The 17,234-nt window shown below is 44.9% G+C and overlaps 2 protein-coding genes across 2 annotated transcripts; both read right to left on the reverse strand.

The window, feature by feature from the left end:
- Nucleotides 1-1,909: 1,909 nt before the first annotated feature.
- SPMAP1 (sperm microtubule associated protein 1) lies at nt 1,910-7,868 on the reverse strand. Its single transcript, XM_083470499.1, has 3 exons — nt 7,543-7,868; nt 5,592-5,691; nt 1,910-2,177 (listed from the first exon to the last, which is right to left on the reverse strand). Exons 1-3 carry the CDS (start codon nt 7,747-7,749, stop codon nt 2,020-2,022), a joined length of 465 nt encoding a protein of 154 aa, XP_083326625.1. The 5' UTR covers nt 7,750-7,868; the 3' UTR covers nt 1,910-2,019.
- A 2,844-nt stretch (nt 7,869-10,712) lies between these two features.
- Nucleotides 10,713-16,523, reverse strand: RPL23 (ribosomal protein L23). Its single transcript, XM_083470500.1, has 5 exons — nt 16,239-16,523; nt 13,951-14,034; nt 12,321-12,449; nt 11,417-11,530; nt 10,713-10,838 (listed from the first exon to the last, which is right to left on the reverse strand). Exons 1-5 carry the CDS (start codon nt 16,249-16,251, stop codon nt 10,756-10,758), a joined length of 423 nt encoding a protein of 140 aa, XP_083326626.1. The 5' UTR covers nt 16,252-16,523; the 3' UTR covers nt 10,713-10,755.
- Between the last annotated feature and the right edge of the window lie 711 nt (nt 16,524-17,234).

Raw genomic sequence — 17,234 nt, forward strand, 5'->3', positions numbered from 1 at the left:
CATACTGCTACCCTCTTGAAATGACCATCCTGCAAGATCTGGACTCCCTCCATGCAGACTGAAGGTGCAAACAGGAGAATAAACCGTATTTCTTAAAGCTGCAACAGTCTCTGCCGCGTCTCAATTCACCAAAGTGTTACGGAAAAATCTAGGTGTGAGGCTGCTCAGTCACCCAGCTCATCGGGCAGAGCCCGCAGGTCCCTGCGGAATAAAGGAAGGAGTCCAGCCACCAACCGGAGCAAATAGCTGTAGACCAAAGTTTACTGCGCAACAGGTTCAAAGAGGAATTTTGAACCCCAAGGATGGGGTGACAAAGACTTTTAAAACTTTCCCACCATATCCCAGAATACAGTTCGTACAGCATCATTGCTACATCACTGACATGTCACAAACGGGGAGGGGTAGACAAGGGTTACACTAGGTTGAAGGTTGGTGGTTCAAATCCCCGTAATGGGATGAGCTCCTGTTGCTCGGTCCCTGCTCCTGCCAACCTAGCAGTTCGAAAGCACATCAAAGTGCAAGTAGATAAATAGGTACCGCTCCGGCGGGAAGGTAAACGGCATTTCTGTGCGCTGCTCTGGTTCGCCAGAAGTGGCTTAGTCATGCTGGCCACATGACCCGGAAACTGTACGCCGGCTCCCTCGGCCAATAAAGCGAGATGAGCGCCGCAACCCCAGTGTCGGTCACGACTGGACCTAGTGGTCAGGGGTCCCTTTACCTTTTTAACCTTGGCAAACATGTCCAGACAAGTCCTTGGTACAAGATTAGCATAAGCAGACATGGCAGGGCAAGACTCAGCCCCTTGGCAAATTTGGTGATGGGATTAGGCTTTCCTTGGCCAATGATCAGCTCAGCAATTGTCACCTCTGGGAACTTCCTGGAGTCCCTTTCAAGGGGGAAATAGCTTTGGAATGGAGGAAACCGGCAAAGGAGTTGATTTAATATTATTTTTAAAGCTAGTTAACTTCCCTGAGCTGTCAAGTTGAAAGGATACATTCAGGCATAATATTTGTAACATTTAACTTTAAAGATGTGCCCCCCCCCCCGGTGATTTCCGTAACAAAAGGAACACAGGCCCTGGGTGAGTTCCTGGGACCCCCCTAGGTTCTTGCCACCGCTAGGCAGAGAGGGGGGGAGGCACCAACCTTTGTAATGTTGTAAACAAAAATTGCCCTTTTCCCTTATGGGGTATCCAAGAGCCCATTCAGAGTCCTTACATAGGTTCCTTATCGGTAGGAGAGAATAACAGAGGCCAACCAGAGAATATTGAGAAGCAAAGCAGCTAGTAAGCTTGGTCTTTATTGATCTGTTGCAACAGGAAGCTCCCCTCACCCGCAGGAGAGAGAAGGAACCCAGAAAAATTGCTCGCAAGGCCTTATAAAGACTTTTGAAATTGCCACCCTGTATATCAAGACCACCCCCAGAAACATCACACATACATCACAGAAGGGGTGTAACCTAAGACCACCCCTCAGATACATCATACTTACATCACAGAAAAGACGGTCTAAAACAGAAATTTGAATGCTGTTTTTCTCCTGTCCTTGTTTATTTCCTGTCTGGCAGGTTACTTGATTGGGGAGCCTGTCCAGTCTTTTGTAATGATAAATACTTAGTTCCTGGGCCAAGTCACAGGCTCACACCCTATTCATATCTTAAATGTGCCCTTAAGACAGGATTTGTGAGGAAAGAGACAATGGGGAGGTTTCCCACTTTGACCTTGCAGAGAAAACATTTGGTCAGTTTAGGAATCAAAATGGTTCCAGGTTGGTCTTCCTGTGTTGATCTATGTATGTGCTTGGTTAGTACATTTATGAACATTTCCATATATCTAAGACCTCAAAATTCCTATCACAATAACATTATTCTTCTTTCACCCCACAACACAGAAGCACACACACAATGTTCATGTAAATAAATTAAAAGTATTTTTATTATTATTTTGGAGAAATCAATATAATTGACAACAAATGGAGAGTATGATAAGAGGAAGGCAGTGAAGAAATCATATTCTACGCTTCAATGGATGGGGAAACATGTGACTTCGCCAAAGCAAGAGGAACGAGTGCGGAGATCAGGGGTGTTGCGGCGGTAGCCATAACGTCCATTGTACCCTTTCACCGGTTTTACATCCATCAAGTGCCAATAGTGGCCAGCCACTTGCTGCGGAGAATGACCTGTAATAATAATAATTATTATTATTATTATTATTTATTATTTATACCCCGCCCATCTGGCTGAGTTTCCCCAGCCACTCTGGGGTGAGGAGAGGGGGAGAAACTAATTATTTATTACCCCTGCTGTAAGATAATTCCTCTAATTCCCTTATGGGGTTTCCAGAGCCTGTATAGAGCCCTCCCTGGGCGTGAAGAAAACAGAGGCCAACCAGAGTACAGTGGTACCTCAGGTTACATACGCTTCAGGTTACATACGCTTCAGGTTAAACTCTGCTAACCCAGAACCCTTACCTCAGGTTAAGAACTTTGCTTCAGGATGAGAACAGAAATCGCGCAGCGGCAGCAGGAGGCCCCATTAGCTAAAGTGGCACTTCAGGTTAAGAACAGTTTCAGGTTAAGAACAGCCCTCCAGAACAAATTAAGTTCTTAACCTGAGGTACTTTCAGGATGTGAATGCGGCAAACCCACAACTATTTTTCCAGGTTTCACTGCATGTGCAAAAGCACTAAATTGCGCCACGTGTAGAAGCACTAAATCACGCCGCGTATATGCGCAGAAGCGACACCACCGGTTGCGAATTCCTCAGGATCTGACTGGAGCTCCAGAACAGATCCCATTCACAACCGGAGGTACCATTGTACCGTGGTACCTTGGGCTACAGATGCTTCAGGTTACAGACGCTTCAGGTTACAGACTCCGCTAACCCAGAAATATTACCTCGGGTTAAGAACTTTGCTTCAGGATGAGAACTGAAATTGTGTGGCAGCGGCACAGCAGCAGGAGGCCCCATTGGTTAAAGTGGTACCTCAGGTTAAGAATAGTTTCAGGTTAAGAACGGACCTCCGGAACGAATTAAGTTCTTAACCTAAGCTACCACTGTATATTGAAAGCAAAGCGGCTAATAAGCCTGCTCTTCATTTAAAAGGAAATAAACTGTTGCAACAGGGTGACCACACGCAGGACAGAGGAGAACCCTGAACAATGGTGCGCAAGACCCCATAATGGCTTTTGAAGTTGCCCACCCTGTACCCCAAGATCACCCCCCAAAACATCATACATGCATCACAGGAAGAGGCCAGCTTTAGCAGAAATTTGAGAGTATTGCTTCTCTCCTGTCTGCCAGGATACCTGATAATGCCTTATGGTAAAGGCGAAGGACCCCTGACAGTTAAGTCCAGCAGGGAACAACTCTGGGGTTGCGGCGCTCATCTCGCTTTACTGGCCGAGGGAGCTGGCATTTGTCCGCAGACAGTTTTTCCGGGTCATGTGGCCAGCATGACTAAGCCGCTTCTGGCGAAACCAGAGCACAGAAACGCCGTTTACCTTCCTGCCGGAGCGGTACCTATTTATCTACTTGCACTTTGATGTGCTTTCGAACTGCTAGGTTGGCAGGAGCAGGGACCGAACAACGGGAGCTCACCCAGTCGTGGGGATTTGAACCGCCAACCTTCCGATCAGCAAGCCCTAGGCTCTGTGGTTTAGACCACAGCGCCACCCGCGTCCTGTTGGTAAAGTTAAAGGACCCCTGACAGTTAAATCCTGTCGCGAACAACTCTTGCATTTTCTGGGTAGCCTGGCTACCCAGGTGATGGTAAATACTTTAGTTCCTGAATCTCTTGCACATAATTGAGTTTGCTCAGCTTAACAGATACAGTGAAACCTCGGTTTTTGAGCATCTCAGAAGCCGAATGCCGAAAACCCGGAAGTAATTGCTTCCGTTTTCGAACGCGCATCGGAAGTTGAACGGCTTCCGCTGCGTTTTTATTTTTTCTCAGTGGATTTTGCAGACTGCCCATTGCTCCTCGGTTTTCAAACATTTCAGAAGTCGGACGGTCTTCTGGAACAGATTACGTTAAAAAACCGAGGTTCCACTGTACTTGCCAGACTGTGTTTGCAGGAGGGTGTAAGCCCCTGCAGTCCAAAGACAATTGGAAAGCTTTTCCCATTTCCCTCCTCCTCGCAGTGAAATATTTGAGGTCAATTTGGGAGGGTCAAAATGGCTTCAGGATTGCTCTCCTGACCTATTTCAGACATGTGGTTTATATACTTATGTATGTGTTTGCCTTGTACATTTATGAACATTTATTCTATATTTGAGACCTTAGAATTCTTATAACATTCCTTCTTGCATCCACCCAGGTCATTAATAAAATGTCTAAGTTACTATCTGTCTAGCATCCTCAGTACAGTGGTACCTCGGGTTAAGAACTTAATTCGTTCTGGAGGTCCATTCTTAACCTGAAACTGTTCTTAACCTGAAGCACCACTTTAGCTAATGGGGCCTCCTGCTGCTGCCGTGCCACCGGAGCCCGATTTCTGTACTTATCCTGAAGCAAAGTTCTTAACCTGAAGCACTATTTCTGGGTTAGCGGAGTGTGTAACCTGAAGCCTATGTAACCTGAAGCGTATGTAACCCGAGATACCACTGTACAAATCTTTCCTGCTAGAGCAAGAAACAGAACTTTGCTTTTGCAGACTTCTTGGATGTCTTTCGGCGTTGCTAGTGAGTAAATGATTTGTCTGTGTGAGGGACCTTAGGTGGGGTTTTCCCACATTGCCAGGGAACTGTGAGAATTGTCGTTCTATGAAGGAAATAGGGCGGGTTAAGCACGTTTAACAAACCACAGTTCCCATGATTCCATGGGGGAAGCCATGCTTGTTTATGGCGGTACAGTGGTACCTCAGGTTAAGTACAGTGGTGCCCCGCAAGACGAATGCCTCGCAAGACGGAAAACTCGCTAGACGAAAGAGTTTTCCGTTTTGGAGGTGCTTCGCAAAACGAATTTCCTATGGGCTTGCTTCGCAAGACGACAATGTCTTGCGAGTTCCTGCTGGTTCCCCCCCCCCTTTTTCTAAGCTGCTAAGCCGCTTATCAGCTGATCCGATCAGCAGATAAGCCGCTAAAAGCCGCTAATAGCGCTAATCCGCTAATCCTTCAATGGGCTTGCTTCGCAAGACGAAAAAACCGCTAGACGAAGAGAATCACAGAACGGATTCTTTTCGTCTTGCGAGGCACCACTGTACTTAATTCGTTCCGAAGGTCCGTTCTTAACCTGAAACTGTTCTTAACCTGAAGCACCACTTTAGCTAATGGAGCCTCCTGCTGCTGCCACGCCGCCGGAGCATAATTTCTGTTCTCATCCTCAAGCAAAGTTCTTAACCTGAAGCACTATTTCTGGGTTAGCGGAGTATGTAACCTGAAGCGTATGTAACCCGAGGTACCACTGTATATACTGCTTTAAATGTATCACATGGATGTGTCCTGAATTAAGTCATTTCTGCAGCATCAAACACAGCTTCAAAAGCCTTTGATTCCCACAATGAAATAGGGGGGAACAGCTCCAAGAAAAGAGAGAGAGAGAGAGAGAGGAACGACAAAACACAGGCATAGAAAAGTTGTAGTATTTCTCTCACCTGCCCCTGCCCAATTTCTCCTGTTCAGGTACCTCTGTCCTGGCCCATAGATATGAAAATAATCTACTATCCAGCCATCCCTCGAGGTACCTCCGCGGGTCTGTAACAAGCAAAAGCAATTAAAAAATATATTACTAATGCTGCTTAGCAATTTAGTACCAGCAACGTGCTAGGGGCTGTACAGAACTCATTTTTTTAAAAATTCCTTCTAGTTAAGATATTTTTGGGCACGATGAAGCGATAAAATTTGCAGGGCGGGGAAGGAGGAGTCCTTTCAACTTTTCACACTGCCCATCACATTCCTTCCCTTTTTCCTAATGTAATTGGGGCTGCTGTCATAGGGGCATGCGGTGCGTACAGTGAGGTCATAGAGGCAGCTGTGACATCAAGCAGCAAAAGCCGAAACATTCCAAGAAAGGGAAGTCCAAATATAGAAGATATTAAAGATTTCACACACCCCTCCTGAACACCCATAGGCCATTCTATAGGCGCCTTCTGAACACCTATAGAAGATGCACAGCCTATCTATCTTTTGGAAACATTCCAAGGTCTTTTAAGTAGGACACAATTTATTTATTTTTTGATTTAGGGCACAATTCAGGAGCCTGGTAGTGATTGGGTCTTCATTATATTTTCCCCATTTACAGTGGTGCCCCGCAAGACGAACGCCTCGCAAGACGGAAAACCCGCTAGACGAAAGGGTTTTCCATTTTGGAGGCGCTTCGCAAAACGAATTTCCCTATGGGCTTCCTTCGCAAGACGAAAGCCCATAGGGAAATCTCCGGGACAGCAGGGAAGTGCAGCGCGTCTTCCCCACTGTCCTCGGACCTCCTCCGAAGGCTGGCGGTGGGGCGGAAAGCCCTACTCCCCGCGCCAGCCTTCGGAAGGCTGTCCTGAAGACTTGCGGTGGGAGGAGGGTTTTCCTTCCCACCGCCAACATTCAGAATGCTGTTCTGAATGTTGGCGGTGGGGAGGAAAAACCCTCCTCCCACCGCAAGCCCCAGGAACAGAGGAGAAGCGCTGCGCCCCTTCCCCTCTGTTCCCGTACCTGTCCTGAAGGCTTGCGGTGTGGAGAAAAGCCCTTCTCCGCACCGCCAGCCTGGCAAGCGGTTTCCCTAGGAACGCATTAATTGATTTTCAATGCATTCCTATGGGAAACCGTGCTTCGCAAGACGAAAAACTCGCAAGAAGAAAAAACTTGTGGAACGAATTAATTTCGTCTTGCGAGGCACCACTGTACTTTCAGTGTGCTGAATGGATTGGAATCTGGCTGGACACTAAGAGAGGTTGACAGGGGCATAATTCTTCTGCCTCCAGAAGCAACCTAGATTTAAAATAATTTTTTTAAAAAATATATATATTTTATTCAGGATTTTCTTGTTTTACAGAAGTGTAGTGCCTCGTATTTTTTTTCCATGTAACATAGATTTAAAATAATTGAAAAAGCAACAATGGATTTTACTAGCCTAATGGGCAAAAAAGTAACCTCTGTATGGCTAAGCACGTCAAATGCTGATCCAGCCTTTTATTAACAACCTCCAAGGCAGGCAGGCAAACCCACACACCACTCCAAGAGCAATGGATTCGATTACTATACACTTTCAAAAAGATGCACAATGCTTTCCGTTCTTGGGCAAAGCTCTAACATACCAGTAAGAGGTATTACTGAGCTGTGCTAAGCAATTATGTGAATTAAATTGCAGCACGTGGCGACTCACCCTAGCACTGCAGATGCAGACACATTGCACAGCCAAGGAAATCAATGGCAGCAAACTATTATGGGATGGAGGAGCTGGCCTGGCCGGAAAGCTCCAAGTGGGCAGTTTGCGGACCACAAACTAGGAGCAAGTTTCTACGGAAAATTGTCCTGCAGGATCACGAGTGAGTAGATCCTGCAGTACCTGTGTGATTGCCAGCCGAGTTGGTTTTATTATCCTTTAGATGCACTTACCTGTTCTGTCCTTTTCAGCACAGATTTGACCACTGGGGATGAGAAGTAGCTGGCCGCGTGGATGTCCAACTGAGCATTATAAGGAGGCAAGGCAGACCACAGCCTGGGCAGGAGGTTGGTGTAGCTGCTTGCTATAGTGTCTACGGCCACACCATCGAGGATGAACTCCTTTTGCCTTTGTAGGCATCTCCGTGTGACGCAAGTCATGTTTTGTCCGAGGCAAGAGAAAAAGCCACTGGTCGCTATTCCCAGCTGTACCACTTTCCCTGTCGCCTCCCCAGCAACTTTCACTACTTCCTGACCACACAATCAGTGTCACTGTGATGCTATCAGCATAGACAATTGCCTCCTAACAACCAAGAGGTTGCCAACAGGTTGTTAAGGTTCGAGATGACTCGTCTCAGGCATGGTATGTCTTGATTAAGGGGAGTGGGGATAATACTTTCCAGTGGAACAGAAGGGACCCTAAGGGTCATCTACTCGAACCCTCTGCAATTCAGAAATTCTGCCCCAAGCCTTCCCTGGGTGGGCTCAAACCACCAACCTTCTGGTTAACAGCCAGATACACTGAGCCAATGCACATAAATATCTTGTTGTAAATCCTCTTATTTCAAGAAGGAACCTACCCTCAAAAATGGGCCATGGGAGTTGGAATACGTAATAATAAATAATAATAATAAAAAATCTTTTAACAAAAACGCTAAAGATCTTGGGTAATATTTCTATTCCGTGAAAAAAATTATTTTCTGCTCGATTTCTTAGCTGCTTCTTTCTTCGGCTGGGAGCCATATGCATGCACAGCAAGGTACATATATATATTTTTAAGGACATCACATACATACTTGGGAGAACTCAAATGTAGACTAGACATCACATTCGGAGCTCAGCAAGTCACCCTGCTGTATTTGTGCTGCGAGTTCAACATGGCACTGGTGGGCATGATGCCCTCAGAAACCTTCCTTGGGAACTCCCAAGGTCCATCCCTTCAAATTTCATACACTTCCCCAAAATAGGCTTTTTTCTTGTGGGTGCTATCTTCTAGTCTAATAGTTTAGTGATATATGCTTATTACCAGTGATGTTTTAATGTATTTTTAATCTCTGTTGGAAGCCACCCGGAGGAAGAACTGAGGGGAGAGACTCCATCAGGCAAGGCCTCCTTCCACCTGCCTTGCTCCACCCTTTAGTTTCTGCTTCTCAATTTGTATTGTATTACCGTATTTTTCGCTCTATAACACGCACCAGACCATAACACGCACGTAGTTTTTAGAGGAGGAAAACAAGGGAAAAAAATATTCTAAACGAAATAGTGGATATATGATTTTTGTGGTTCATGCTGTGGCCACAGATATGTGATCTGACAGTGAGTTTGGAGTAGCCCAATGCAAAAATCCTGAGGATCCATGTGGATCCATGCTTTGTAACCACAGAGGAGGGAAGGAAGGGGAACCATGGATCCTCTGCTCACGACTGCAGCAGATCCCCTCCGCCACCCGCAGGCATTCGCGCCATAACACGCACAGACATTTCCCCTTACTTTCTAGGAGGAAAAAAGTGAGTGTTATGGTGCAAAAAATACGGTATATTAGGTACTGCAGCTTGCTGTTTTATTGATTATAGTTTAGAAATTATTTATTGTAACTGTTGAGTGGATTTCTGTTTAATTTTTATATGTTGACATTGTTTTGTACTATCTAATAATTGCTGAATGTTACTTTTTGATGTAGGTTGCTTAAAGTTTTGTTTTATTATCACATTTTTGTATTGCATTAGATGGTTGTAAGTTGTACATTTTTTTGTTTCTTCAGCTTGTAAACCACCTTGAGTATTGTAAGCTAGAAAGATGGTATACAAATAAAAAAATGATGATGAAACAGAGTCAGATGAGCAGGGTACAAATAAATTATTATTAATAATAATTATTGCCTGTTGGTGGGAGGCTGATCATTGTGCTATTCTTATGAAACTGCTATTTTGCGGTGCCCAGCAGAGTTTTTTAAATTCCTAAATGTGCTCCTTAGTCCAACAGGTTTGATGATCCCTGACATACAGAAATAAAAGTAGAGAATTCTGCTATTTTCCCATGACTGTACTGAACAAAATTCTTATTGCGAAGGACCTACACCCAATAGGGTGTAAGGAGTACATTAAAAAGTACACATCCCACTAAATAATCACTACAGGATTATCTAGCGCAGGCTTCCACAAACTCGGCCCTCCAGATGTTTTTGGCCTACAACTCCCATGATCTCTAGCTAGCAGGACCAGTGGTCAGGATGATGGGAATTGTAGTCTCGAAACATCTGGAGGGCCGAGTTCTGAGGAAGCCTAATCTAGCGGTTTGCCATTATTTATTTTACAGCTTAAAATTATTTTAACTTTTCTTTTTTTTTTTTTTTGCCCAGCGTTAAAATAGGACAGTACAAGCATAGAAAAAACCTACCCAAGTCTCTATCCCATACGGATTAAAAGTTAAACTTGAAATACCTTCGGCAACACCTTTGGAACTTCAAAGTTCAAAATATTTTAATTTTACTATCCTTGCTCAGGAACTGATACAGGTATAACTGCATAATTAACATGAATGGTTAGGTTCTCAACTTTTTCAATAGTAATAAATAGTACAGATATTCCAAAAGATCAGAGACAAGATGCAGAAGAACACTGGGCACGATACAGACTAATGTAATGCCAAAGGACAACCAGAACTGACATTTGCACAAGCTGGGAAATCACCGTAGAGTATGCTTATTCAACTGGTTCCACATACCCGTAACTGGATCACAGGATGACTTACAGATTAGCTAACCTTCCTGCACACTTGTTGCTGAAAGCAGTTCCCGAGTCTCAGAAGACTGATAATACAAGCCCAAATCCTAGTGTTTTCTGGCAGACAGATGAATTGCAGGAAAGTTGCATGAAAGCATAATTTCACTGAACTGGGAACACATAGCAGGAAAGTTAAAACAAATATCCAAGAGGGATTACCCCTGTTACTGGACAAGTGAAAGGCCAACACATAGGGGCACCCCATTTTATCCCACCAACCCTATGAGATACGATTGGGCTGGGAGAGTGATTGACCCAAGCTTTTCTGCTGTCTTCAGGAGCCAATAAGCCAACTCACTCAAACACGTTACACAAATTGTGAAGTTGCTACAAGTCAACGAGTTTGGTACAACCACTTTTTTTATTGGACTTTTACAAGACAGGTTTATGCAATGCTGCCAGCGTTGGAGGCGATCCTGGGCCACAGATCTGCACATTCCTTGGCTACGGGGCCTGTGATAGCAGAGCCTGGAGGGGGCAAAAAATGTAAAAACCACCATTAAGCACTGGCAAAGGAATTCCTATAAAACGTATTTGCTGAATTTGTATTTAATAAATGGGTCTTGGGAAATAGTCATTAACACACTGGCATGGCAGCTTCAGCTGCAAAGCCAAACCTGAAGCAATCAATTCACAATATAGTCGACTCGCAATTTGCACTCTTTTTTACTTGCACGATTGCAGCTTTACGGCCAGCCAGCTACAATCGCACAAACTAAACGCACGCAAGGGGGAGAGCTTAAAAGCTCTTTCCATGCTGGGTTTTCTCAGTGCAGAAAGAACTTTTAAGCACTTCCTCCGCCTTGCTTACAAGGCCCTGGGATTTTGGTTTTGCCCAGGGCTGTGGGCCTTCCAGAGACAGCTAAGCAAGTCTTTGGCGGCAGCGGCGGGGGGTAGGACCACTGGCTTCAGAAAGGGCAATTTCAGCTTCATGTGCAGCCCCCCCCCAGAACGCAACCCCAGCCCACGCAAGTTGCAAGCCTACTGTGGGCTTTTGCGGGGGGACGAGACTCTTTTTGCTTCCTATCCCAAGTCAGCAACCATACCTTTCATTTCCCCTTTGTTGTTTACTATGACCCCCGCATTGTCTTCAAAGTACAAAAACACCCCGTCTTTTCTCCTATACGATTTCCGTTGACGAATCACAACTGCCGGATGCACTGCAGAAAGGAAGAGAAATTCAGTACAAGCTGCCGAATAAAGAATACGCAGCACAGGTACACCACAACCCTTGGGCTTAATCTCATAGGTAATATGCACCCTCCTAAACATCAATTTCCTTAGGGTTCTATAGTTGATAGTGTATGTGGATGGATTATATAGGCTTAAGCCTACCATTTAATTCAATGAAAACAAGATGTACAGTACATAGGTTTCGGTGGACCTAGCCTTGGCTCTGAAGCACGATTTCTAATGGACAGGACATCAATGGCCAGCATATTATTTAAACTACAGGACACAATACACCTTTTCTTGGAGCAAAATGTTTTTTTGAGTGCAGCATACATTTGGCTCTGGGTATAGTATCCAACACTAACATGAGAATCCACCTGCCCTCTGGGAGACTAACTCTAACACCACACATACATACACACACACACACTCTCTCTCTCTCTCTCTATATATATATGCAAATAATTGTACATTGCATGACCACACATTATGCTCCAAGATAGTACTGAAGGACCTACTTAGCTGGTAAAAAATCTGCTTAATTGTGAATAACAGCCAATTTATGCGCATCCTGGAGACATATGAATTAGAACATAATTTAGGTCAAATATTTTCCATCATTTTAAAATGACTGCATTCTATCTCTCATCAACACAATCAAGGTCACAACACTGTTCTCCCTTATGATCAGCTATTTTCCCACTACCTGTAGCCCCTATGCAATTAACACAGTAAGGGGGCTTCAAATCCACAAATCCAGCTTCCTCCATCACTCACCTTTCTTCCTGAGCTCTGGTTTGCCTTTCTTGACAGTAGCCATTACCATGTCTCCCACGCCAGCAGCTGGCAGCCTATTCAGGCGCCCCTTAATCCCTTTCACAGAGATGATGTATAGATTTTTGGCCCCTGCAAAGGAAGCAGAATCATCATCATTCTATTCACCCCGGAGCAAAGGTCAAAGAGACTTCCTCTTCAAGTATATGTGACACAACTGATTGAAGCAAAGCAGCACAAGCTGTCACCTCACCCAAAAGTTGTGCTATTGCTGTACCCTTCTACGACAACTCCCTGGGCCACGGGAAAGCAGACCCAACAAGTGCTTTTCAGAAGGGGAAACCTGCTGCTTTCTGCCCAGTTACATTTTCGATGAGCATTGCTGTTTAGAGTCAGAACTGAATAAAGGCCGCTCCTTCTCACAAATTCAGAAAGGAAAGAGATCAAGGCAATGGAATTCACCTTTACCCCTCTCTCCCCAGCTAGGATCAAGAACCCATAGAAGCCACACCACGATATGCCACCATTCTGATTGAACAAAAAGCCAGCAAACATCTACACCAACCTAAGAAGAACAGATTCAGGTAGGTCTGTTGGTCTGACGCAGTCGGAATGTATATAAAAAATTGTCCCGTAGCACCTTAGAGACCAATTAAGTTTGTTCTTGGTACAGTGGTACCTTGGGTTACATACGCTTCAGGTTACAGACTCCGCTAACCCAGAAATAGTACCTCGGGTTAAGAACTTTGCTTCAGGATGAGAACAAAAATCATGCTCTGGCGGTGCGGCGGCAGCAGGAGGCCCCATAGGCTAAAGTGGTGCTTCAGGTTAATAACAGTTTCAGGTTAAGAACGGACCTCCGGAACAAATTAAATACTTAACCCGAGGTACCACTGTATAAGCGTTCGTGTGCATGCACACTTCTTCAGATAAGAGGAATAGTAAGTTGCATGCTGATCAATGCACCTTAGGGAAGCTTCTTCACTGCCGCCACCCCCTTCTGCCCTGATGCTTGCAACCCAAAATTCGAAGGTAAGCTAGAGCTTAGGTTGGCTGGCAGCAGCTCCCAAGAATCTCAAGACTGCTGGCTTTCTCTCTCTTTTTTATATATATAATATTTATTAATTTTCCAACAATTTAAACACAACACTACAAAAGAAAAAACATAAATTTTTAAAAAACCAATGCAATACAGTACAAAAACACTACAAAACACTATCACATAAAACTAACAAAAACAAAAACAATTCATTATCTTATCTTTCGTTCACTTGTTTCCACGACCTCCTCACACCTCCCTTTTTGTATTCCACTTCAGTTAATTGTTTCAGCAATTCCTTTCCATCTTCTTGTGTTTTCTATCCTATAATTATCTTAACACATTCTAACCTTATTTTTCCCTTTAATACTCTATTAAAAGACTGCTGGCTTTCTCATCCTAGCTGGAGATGGCGCAGATTGAACACAGAACCTTTTACAGGCAAATCATAGAAGAACACTTGTACCTTTCCACAGTTGCACAGCAAAATTCTATAACAAGCAAAAAAAATTCAGCACCTCAGCTTTTCTTGTAATACAGCTTAAAGAAGAACAAGTGGGGTGTACTATATTACTTTTTTCAACTACTACATACCAGTGTTGTCTGCGCAGTTTATAACAGCTCCCACAGGGAGACCAAGGGAGATGCGAAATTTCGCACCAGACGAACCACCACGTCCTGTTATGGAGACAGGGATGAAAGACATACAGTTAGCCCAAGACCCACGCAACATCTACCAATTTTTAAGGTCTGTTTCGCTTCTTCCAAAACAGTGAAGGGTTTTCTCCACCCACAAGCCCCTTTTATACGCAAAATCACTCTTTCATCACCGCTGCCATGACCAACTGCTGTCTTGTTCAGCTCCAATAAGCTGTACCAGTCTATTAAGATGAAATAAACAACGAGTTTTAAAGAGTGATGCGCGAAACCTAAGCAGTTTCATGCATGGCTACTTAAAACTTGATATTCAATTTTGATAGATGAAAACTTTCAGCTCTTCAAAACGAAAGAAATAAAAGAAAACCTACTACATACGTCACAGCGCCCAGGGAAACCCTCCCTGTTCACCAGGTATGGGGAAGCGGTGCGCTCCTCCAGATTTTGTGGAATACAATCTCTGTCACTCCTGGCAATTTGCCACACGGGCTGAAGATGATCACCGGAGTCCAATAATGTTCCGAGGGCCACAAGTTTCCATACTTGATCCAGAAACACTGGGGAGGCCCAACTACAGTGGTACCTCGCAAGATGAATGCCTCGCAAGACAAAAAACTCACAAGACGAAAGAGGTTTTGGTTTTTTGAGTTGCGTCGCAAGACGAATTTCCCAATGGGCTTGCTTCGTAAGACGAAAACATCTTGCAAGTTTGTTTCCTTTTTCTTAAAACAGTTGCGACTTGACTTCGAGGAACAACTCGTGCTTCGCAAGACGAAACATTCGCTAGACGAAAAAACTTACAGAACGAATTAATTTCGTCTTGCGAGGGACCACTGTACTATGTATTTTAACATGAAATAAGCAAGATTAAGGTTTACAGCTCCTGTGTGATAAACATGACAGTACTGTATGCCTCTTCTTTCTTTCTTTAATTATATATATTATATTATATATATATATTAACAGCACCAACAATTGACACAGAATTGTAGCGCTGGAAAGGATCCTGAGGATCATAAAGTCCGCCAATGCAAGAATCTTCCGCCCAATGAGCGGTTTGAACCCACAACTGCCTGGTTCCTTACAGAATATAGGCCTTTGGGAGCTTACAATCTGAAATCCCACAGGAGGGAAAATAAAGGTAAGGGACTGGAGGTAGCAGTAAACGGGGGGGGGGATTATTTTTTAATAAAAAACTATCGTTTTAACTACGATAGAGAGGGCGAAATGGCTGCTGAGTGATGCTGTCAACTTTACAACTTATAAAGTTGCTCTTGCAGCTAGGAAGATCAGGGCAAAGAATTCTGATAAAATAGCCATTAATTGTAGGTCTGATTTACACAGTTCACACGAGACTCTCCTCTATTTTATCTGTCCTTATACCAAACATTTCTGTTAGATTTGGATGTGGTTTTATTCTATATTAAGCGTCTGCAGATGTTTTGGATGGCTAGCACAATAGAAGCTGGATTTTTAAACTTAGGCTTTAAAAAACAACAAGTATACATGCTTAAGATCAGGGAAGTTTTTAATGTGTGACATCTTAAGTGTATTTTTGGTCTTTGTGGAAGCAGCCCAGAGTGGCTGGGGAAACCCAGCCAGATGGGCAGGGTACAAATATTAAATTATTATTCTTATTATTACTGTATTATCATCATCATTACAGGAAAATCCAGAGCAGGGCAGAAGACCAGGCGGCCTTATTCTGGGAAGAGGATATAGCACCCCACATCCTAAAAGCGCTCTAGAAATTGCGAATCCTGCCCAAGTCTTCCTCTTAGGCCTAAGACCAAGTGCACGTATTTTGAGTGCATGTCCTTCCTCTGCTAACCCACAACCCGTTTTTCTTAATTCTCCTCCAGCAGGGACGTGTATATTGGTTCGCTAACTCTGTACAGCTTCACGGGCGCGGACACGTCTCGGCACCCTCTCCTTAACAGCACGTCAGAATGCGGCTCAAGGCCCTGAAACGCGTGCTTGCGAGGGTGCCAGCGGGGCCCTTAAGCAACACCTCTCTCCCACCCGACCCAACGCTTCCTCTGGATTTCCAGGGTCCCCTTCCCCGCACCCCACGGTATTCCACGCGGAAATACCCAGCCCCCGTGGCAGCCAAGGTCCCCACGCGCGCAACCCGCCACCAGGCGTCTCCTTATCCCCGCCGAAGCGCCGGGATGGAGACGGATTCCGCGCCACCCGCAGCCCCGGCTCAGCAAGCTAGGCCTCACCTCGCTTGGACATCTTGCGCGGCCGGCGGAAAAAAATGAAAAGGAAGCGCAAGGCCTGCCGGGAGAGTTAGTAGTTTTTCCTCGGGAGGCGCCCGCGTCACGTGAGGCGGCGCCCCTCTCACGTGACGGCGGAGGCGGAAAGCCAAAAGCGCCGGCCGCAGCGCCACCTAGGGACCCGCGCCTTTAACTGCAGCCGCTCTTCCCCTGCAAAACCCTATCCTGTTTCTCCGCGTGGTTTACTTGGAAGCAAGCGGACGCACCGCTGACTTCAGTGGGCGCTGCTCCCGTGTAACCGAACAGAACCGTGCAGCCTTTTAAAAAAGGGCTTGAACTGAAATGGAATGATGTTTTGATTGATGGATGGATTGATGGATGGATGGATGGATGGATGGATGGATGGATTGATTGATTGATTGATTGATGGGTGGATTGTAGACCCAGGGCGGTTGTCGGACTAGATGATCGACCCTACAAATCGACTACTCTTGCGGTTTCATAAATTATAATAAGTGATGTTAGTCGTTTTGCAAGCCGCCGCCACCAGCGAGCATGTGCAGAGTGACTTCCCATCATCGCCGAGGAACTGCGGTTCCCCCCAAATATTCTGGAGCTGCCTAATTCCACGCTGTCCCGAGACTTTGGGACAACATAGGAATGAATGAAAGCAACTGATCGTCTCTCTGAGCATCTGGATCATAAAGTGGGAAGTGACCCGGCGCAGGGGTCATCTAGTCCAACCCCCTGCAATGCAAGACTATTTTGCCCGAGTCGGGATTCGAACCCAGGACCCAGAGGTTAAGACTCTCACGCTCTACCCTGTACTGATCGCAACTTGAAAGCAGCTCACTTATATCTGGGACTGGGGACTAAAGACTTCTCAGGAGGAGCCCGCCTTAAAACCTTTAATTTATATTTTATATAAATTGATTTTTTAAATATATAAATCATTTCTATGCCGTTTTCATTCCAACGCATCCCAAGGCGGCTAGAAACAAA

This window comes from Podarcis liolepis (assembly GCF_965112155.1).
Source record: "Podarcis liolepis genome assembly, chromosome: 13".
Lineage (NCBI taxonomy): Eukaryota > Metazoa > Chordata > Lepidosauria > Squamata > Lacertidae > Podarcis > Podarcis liolepis.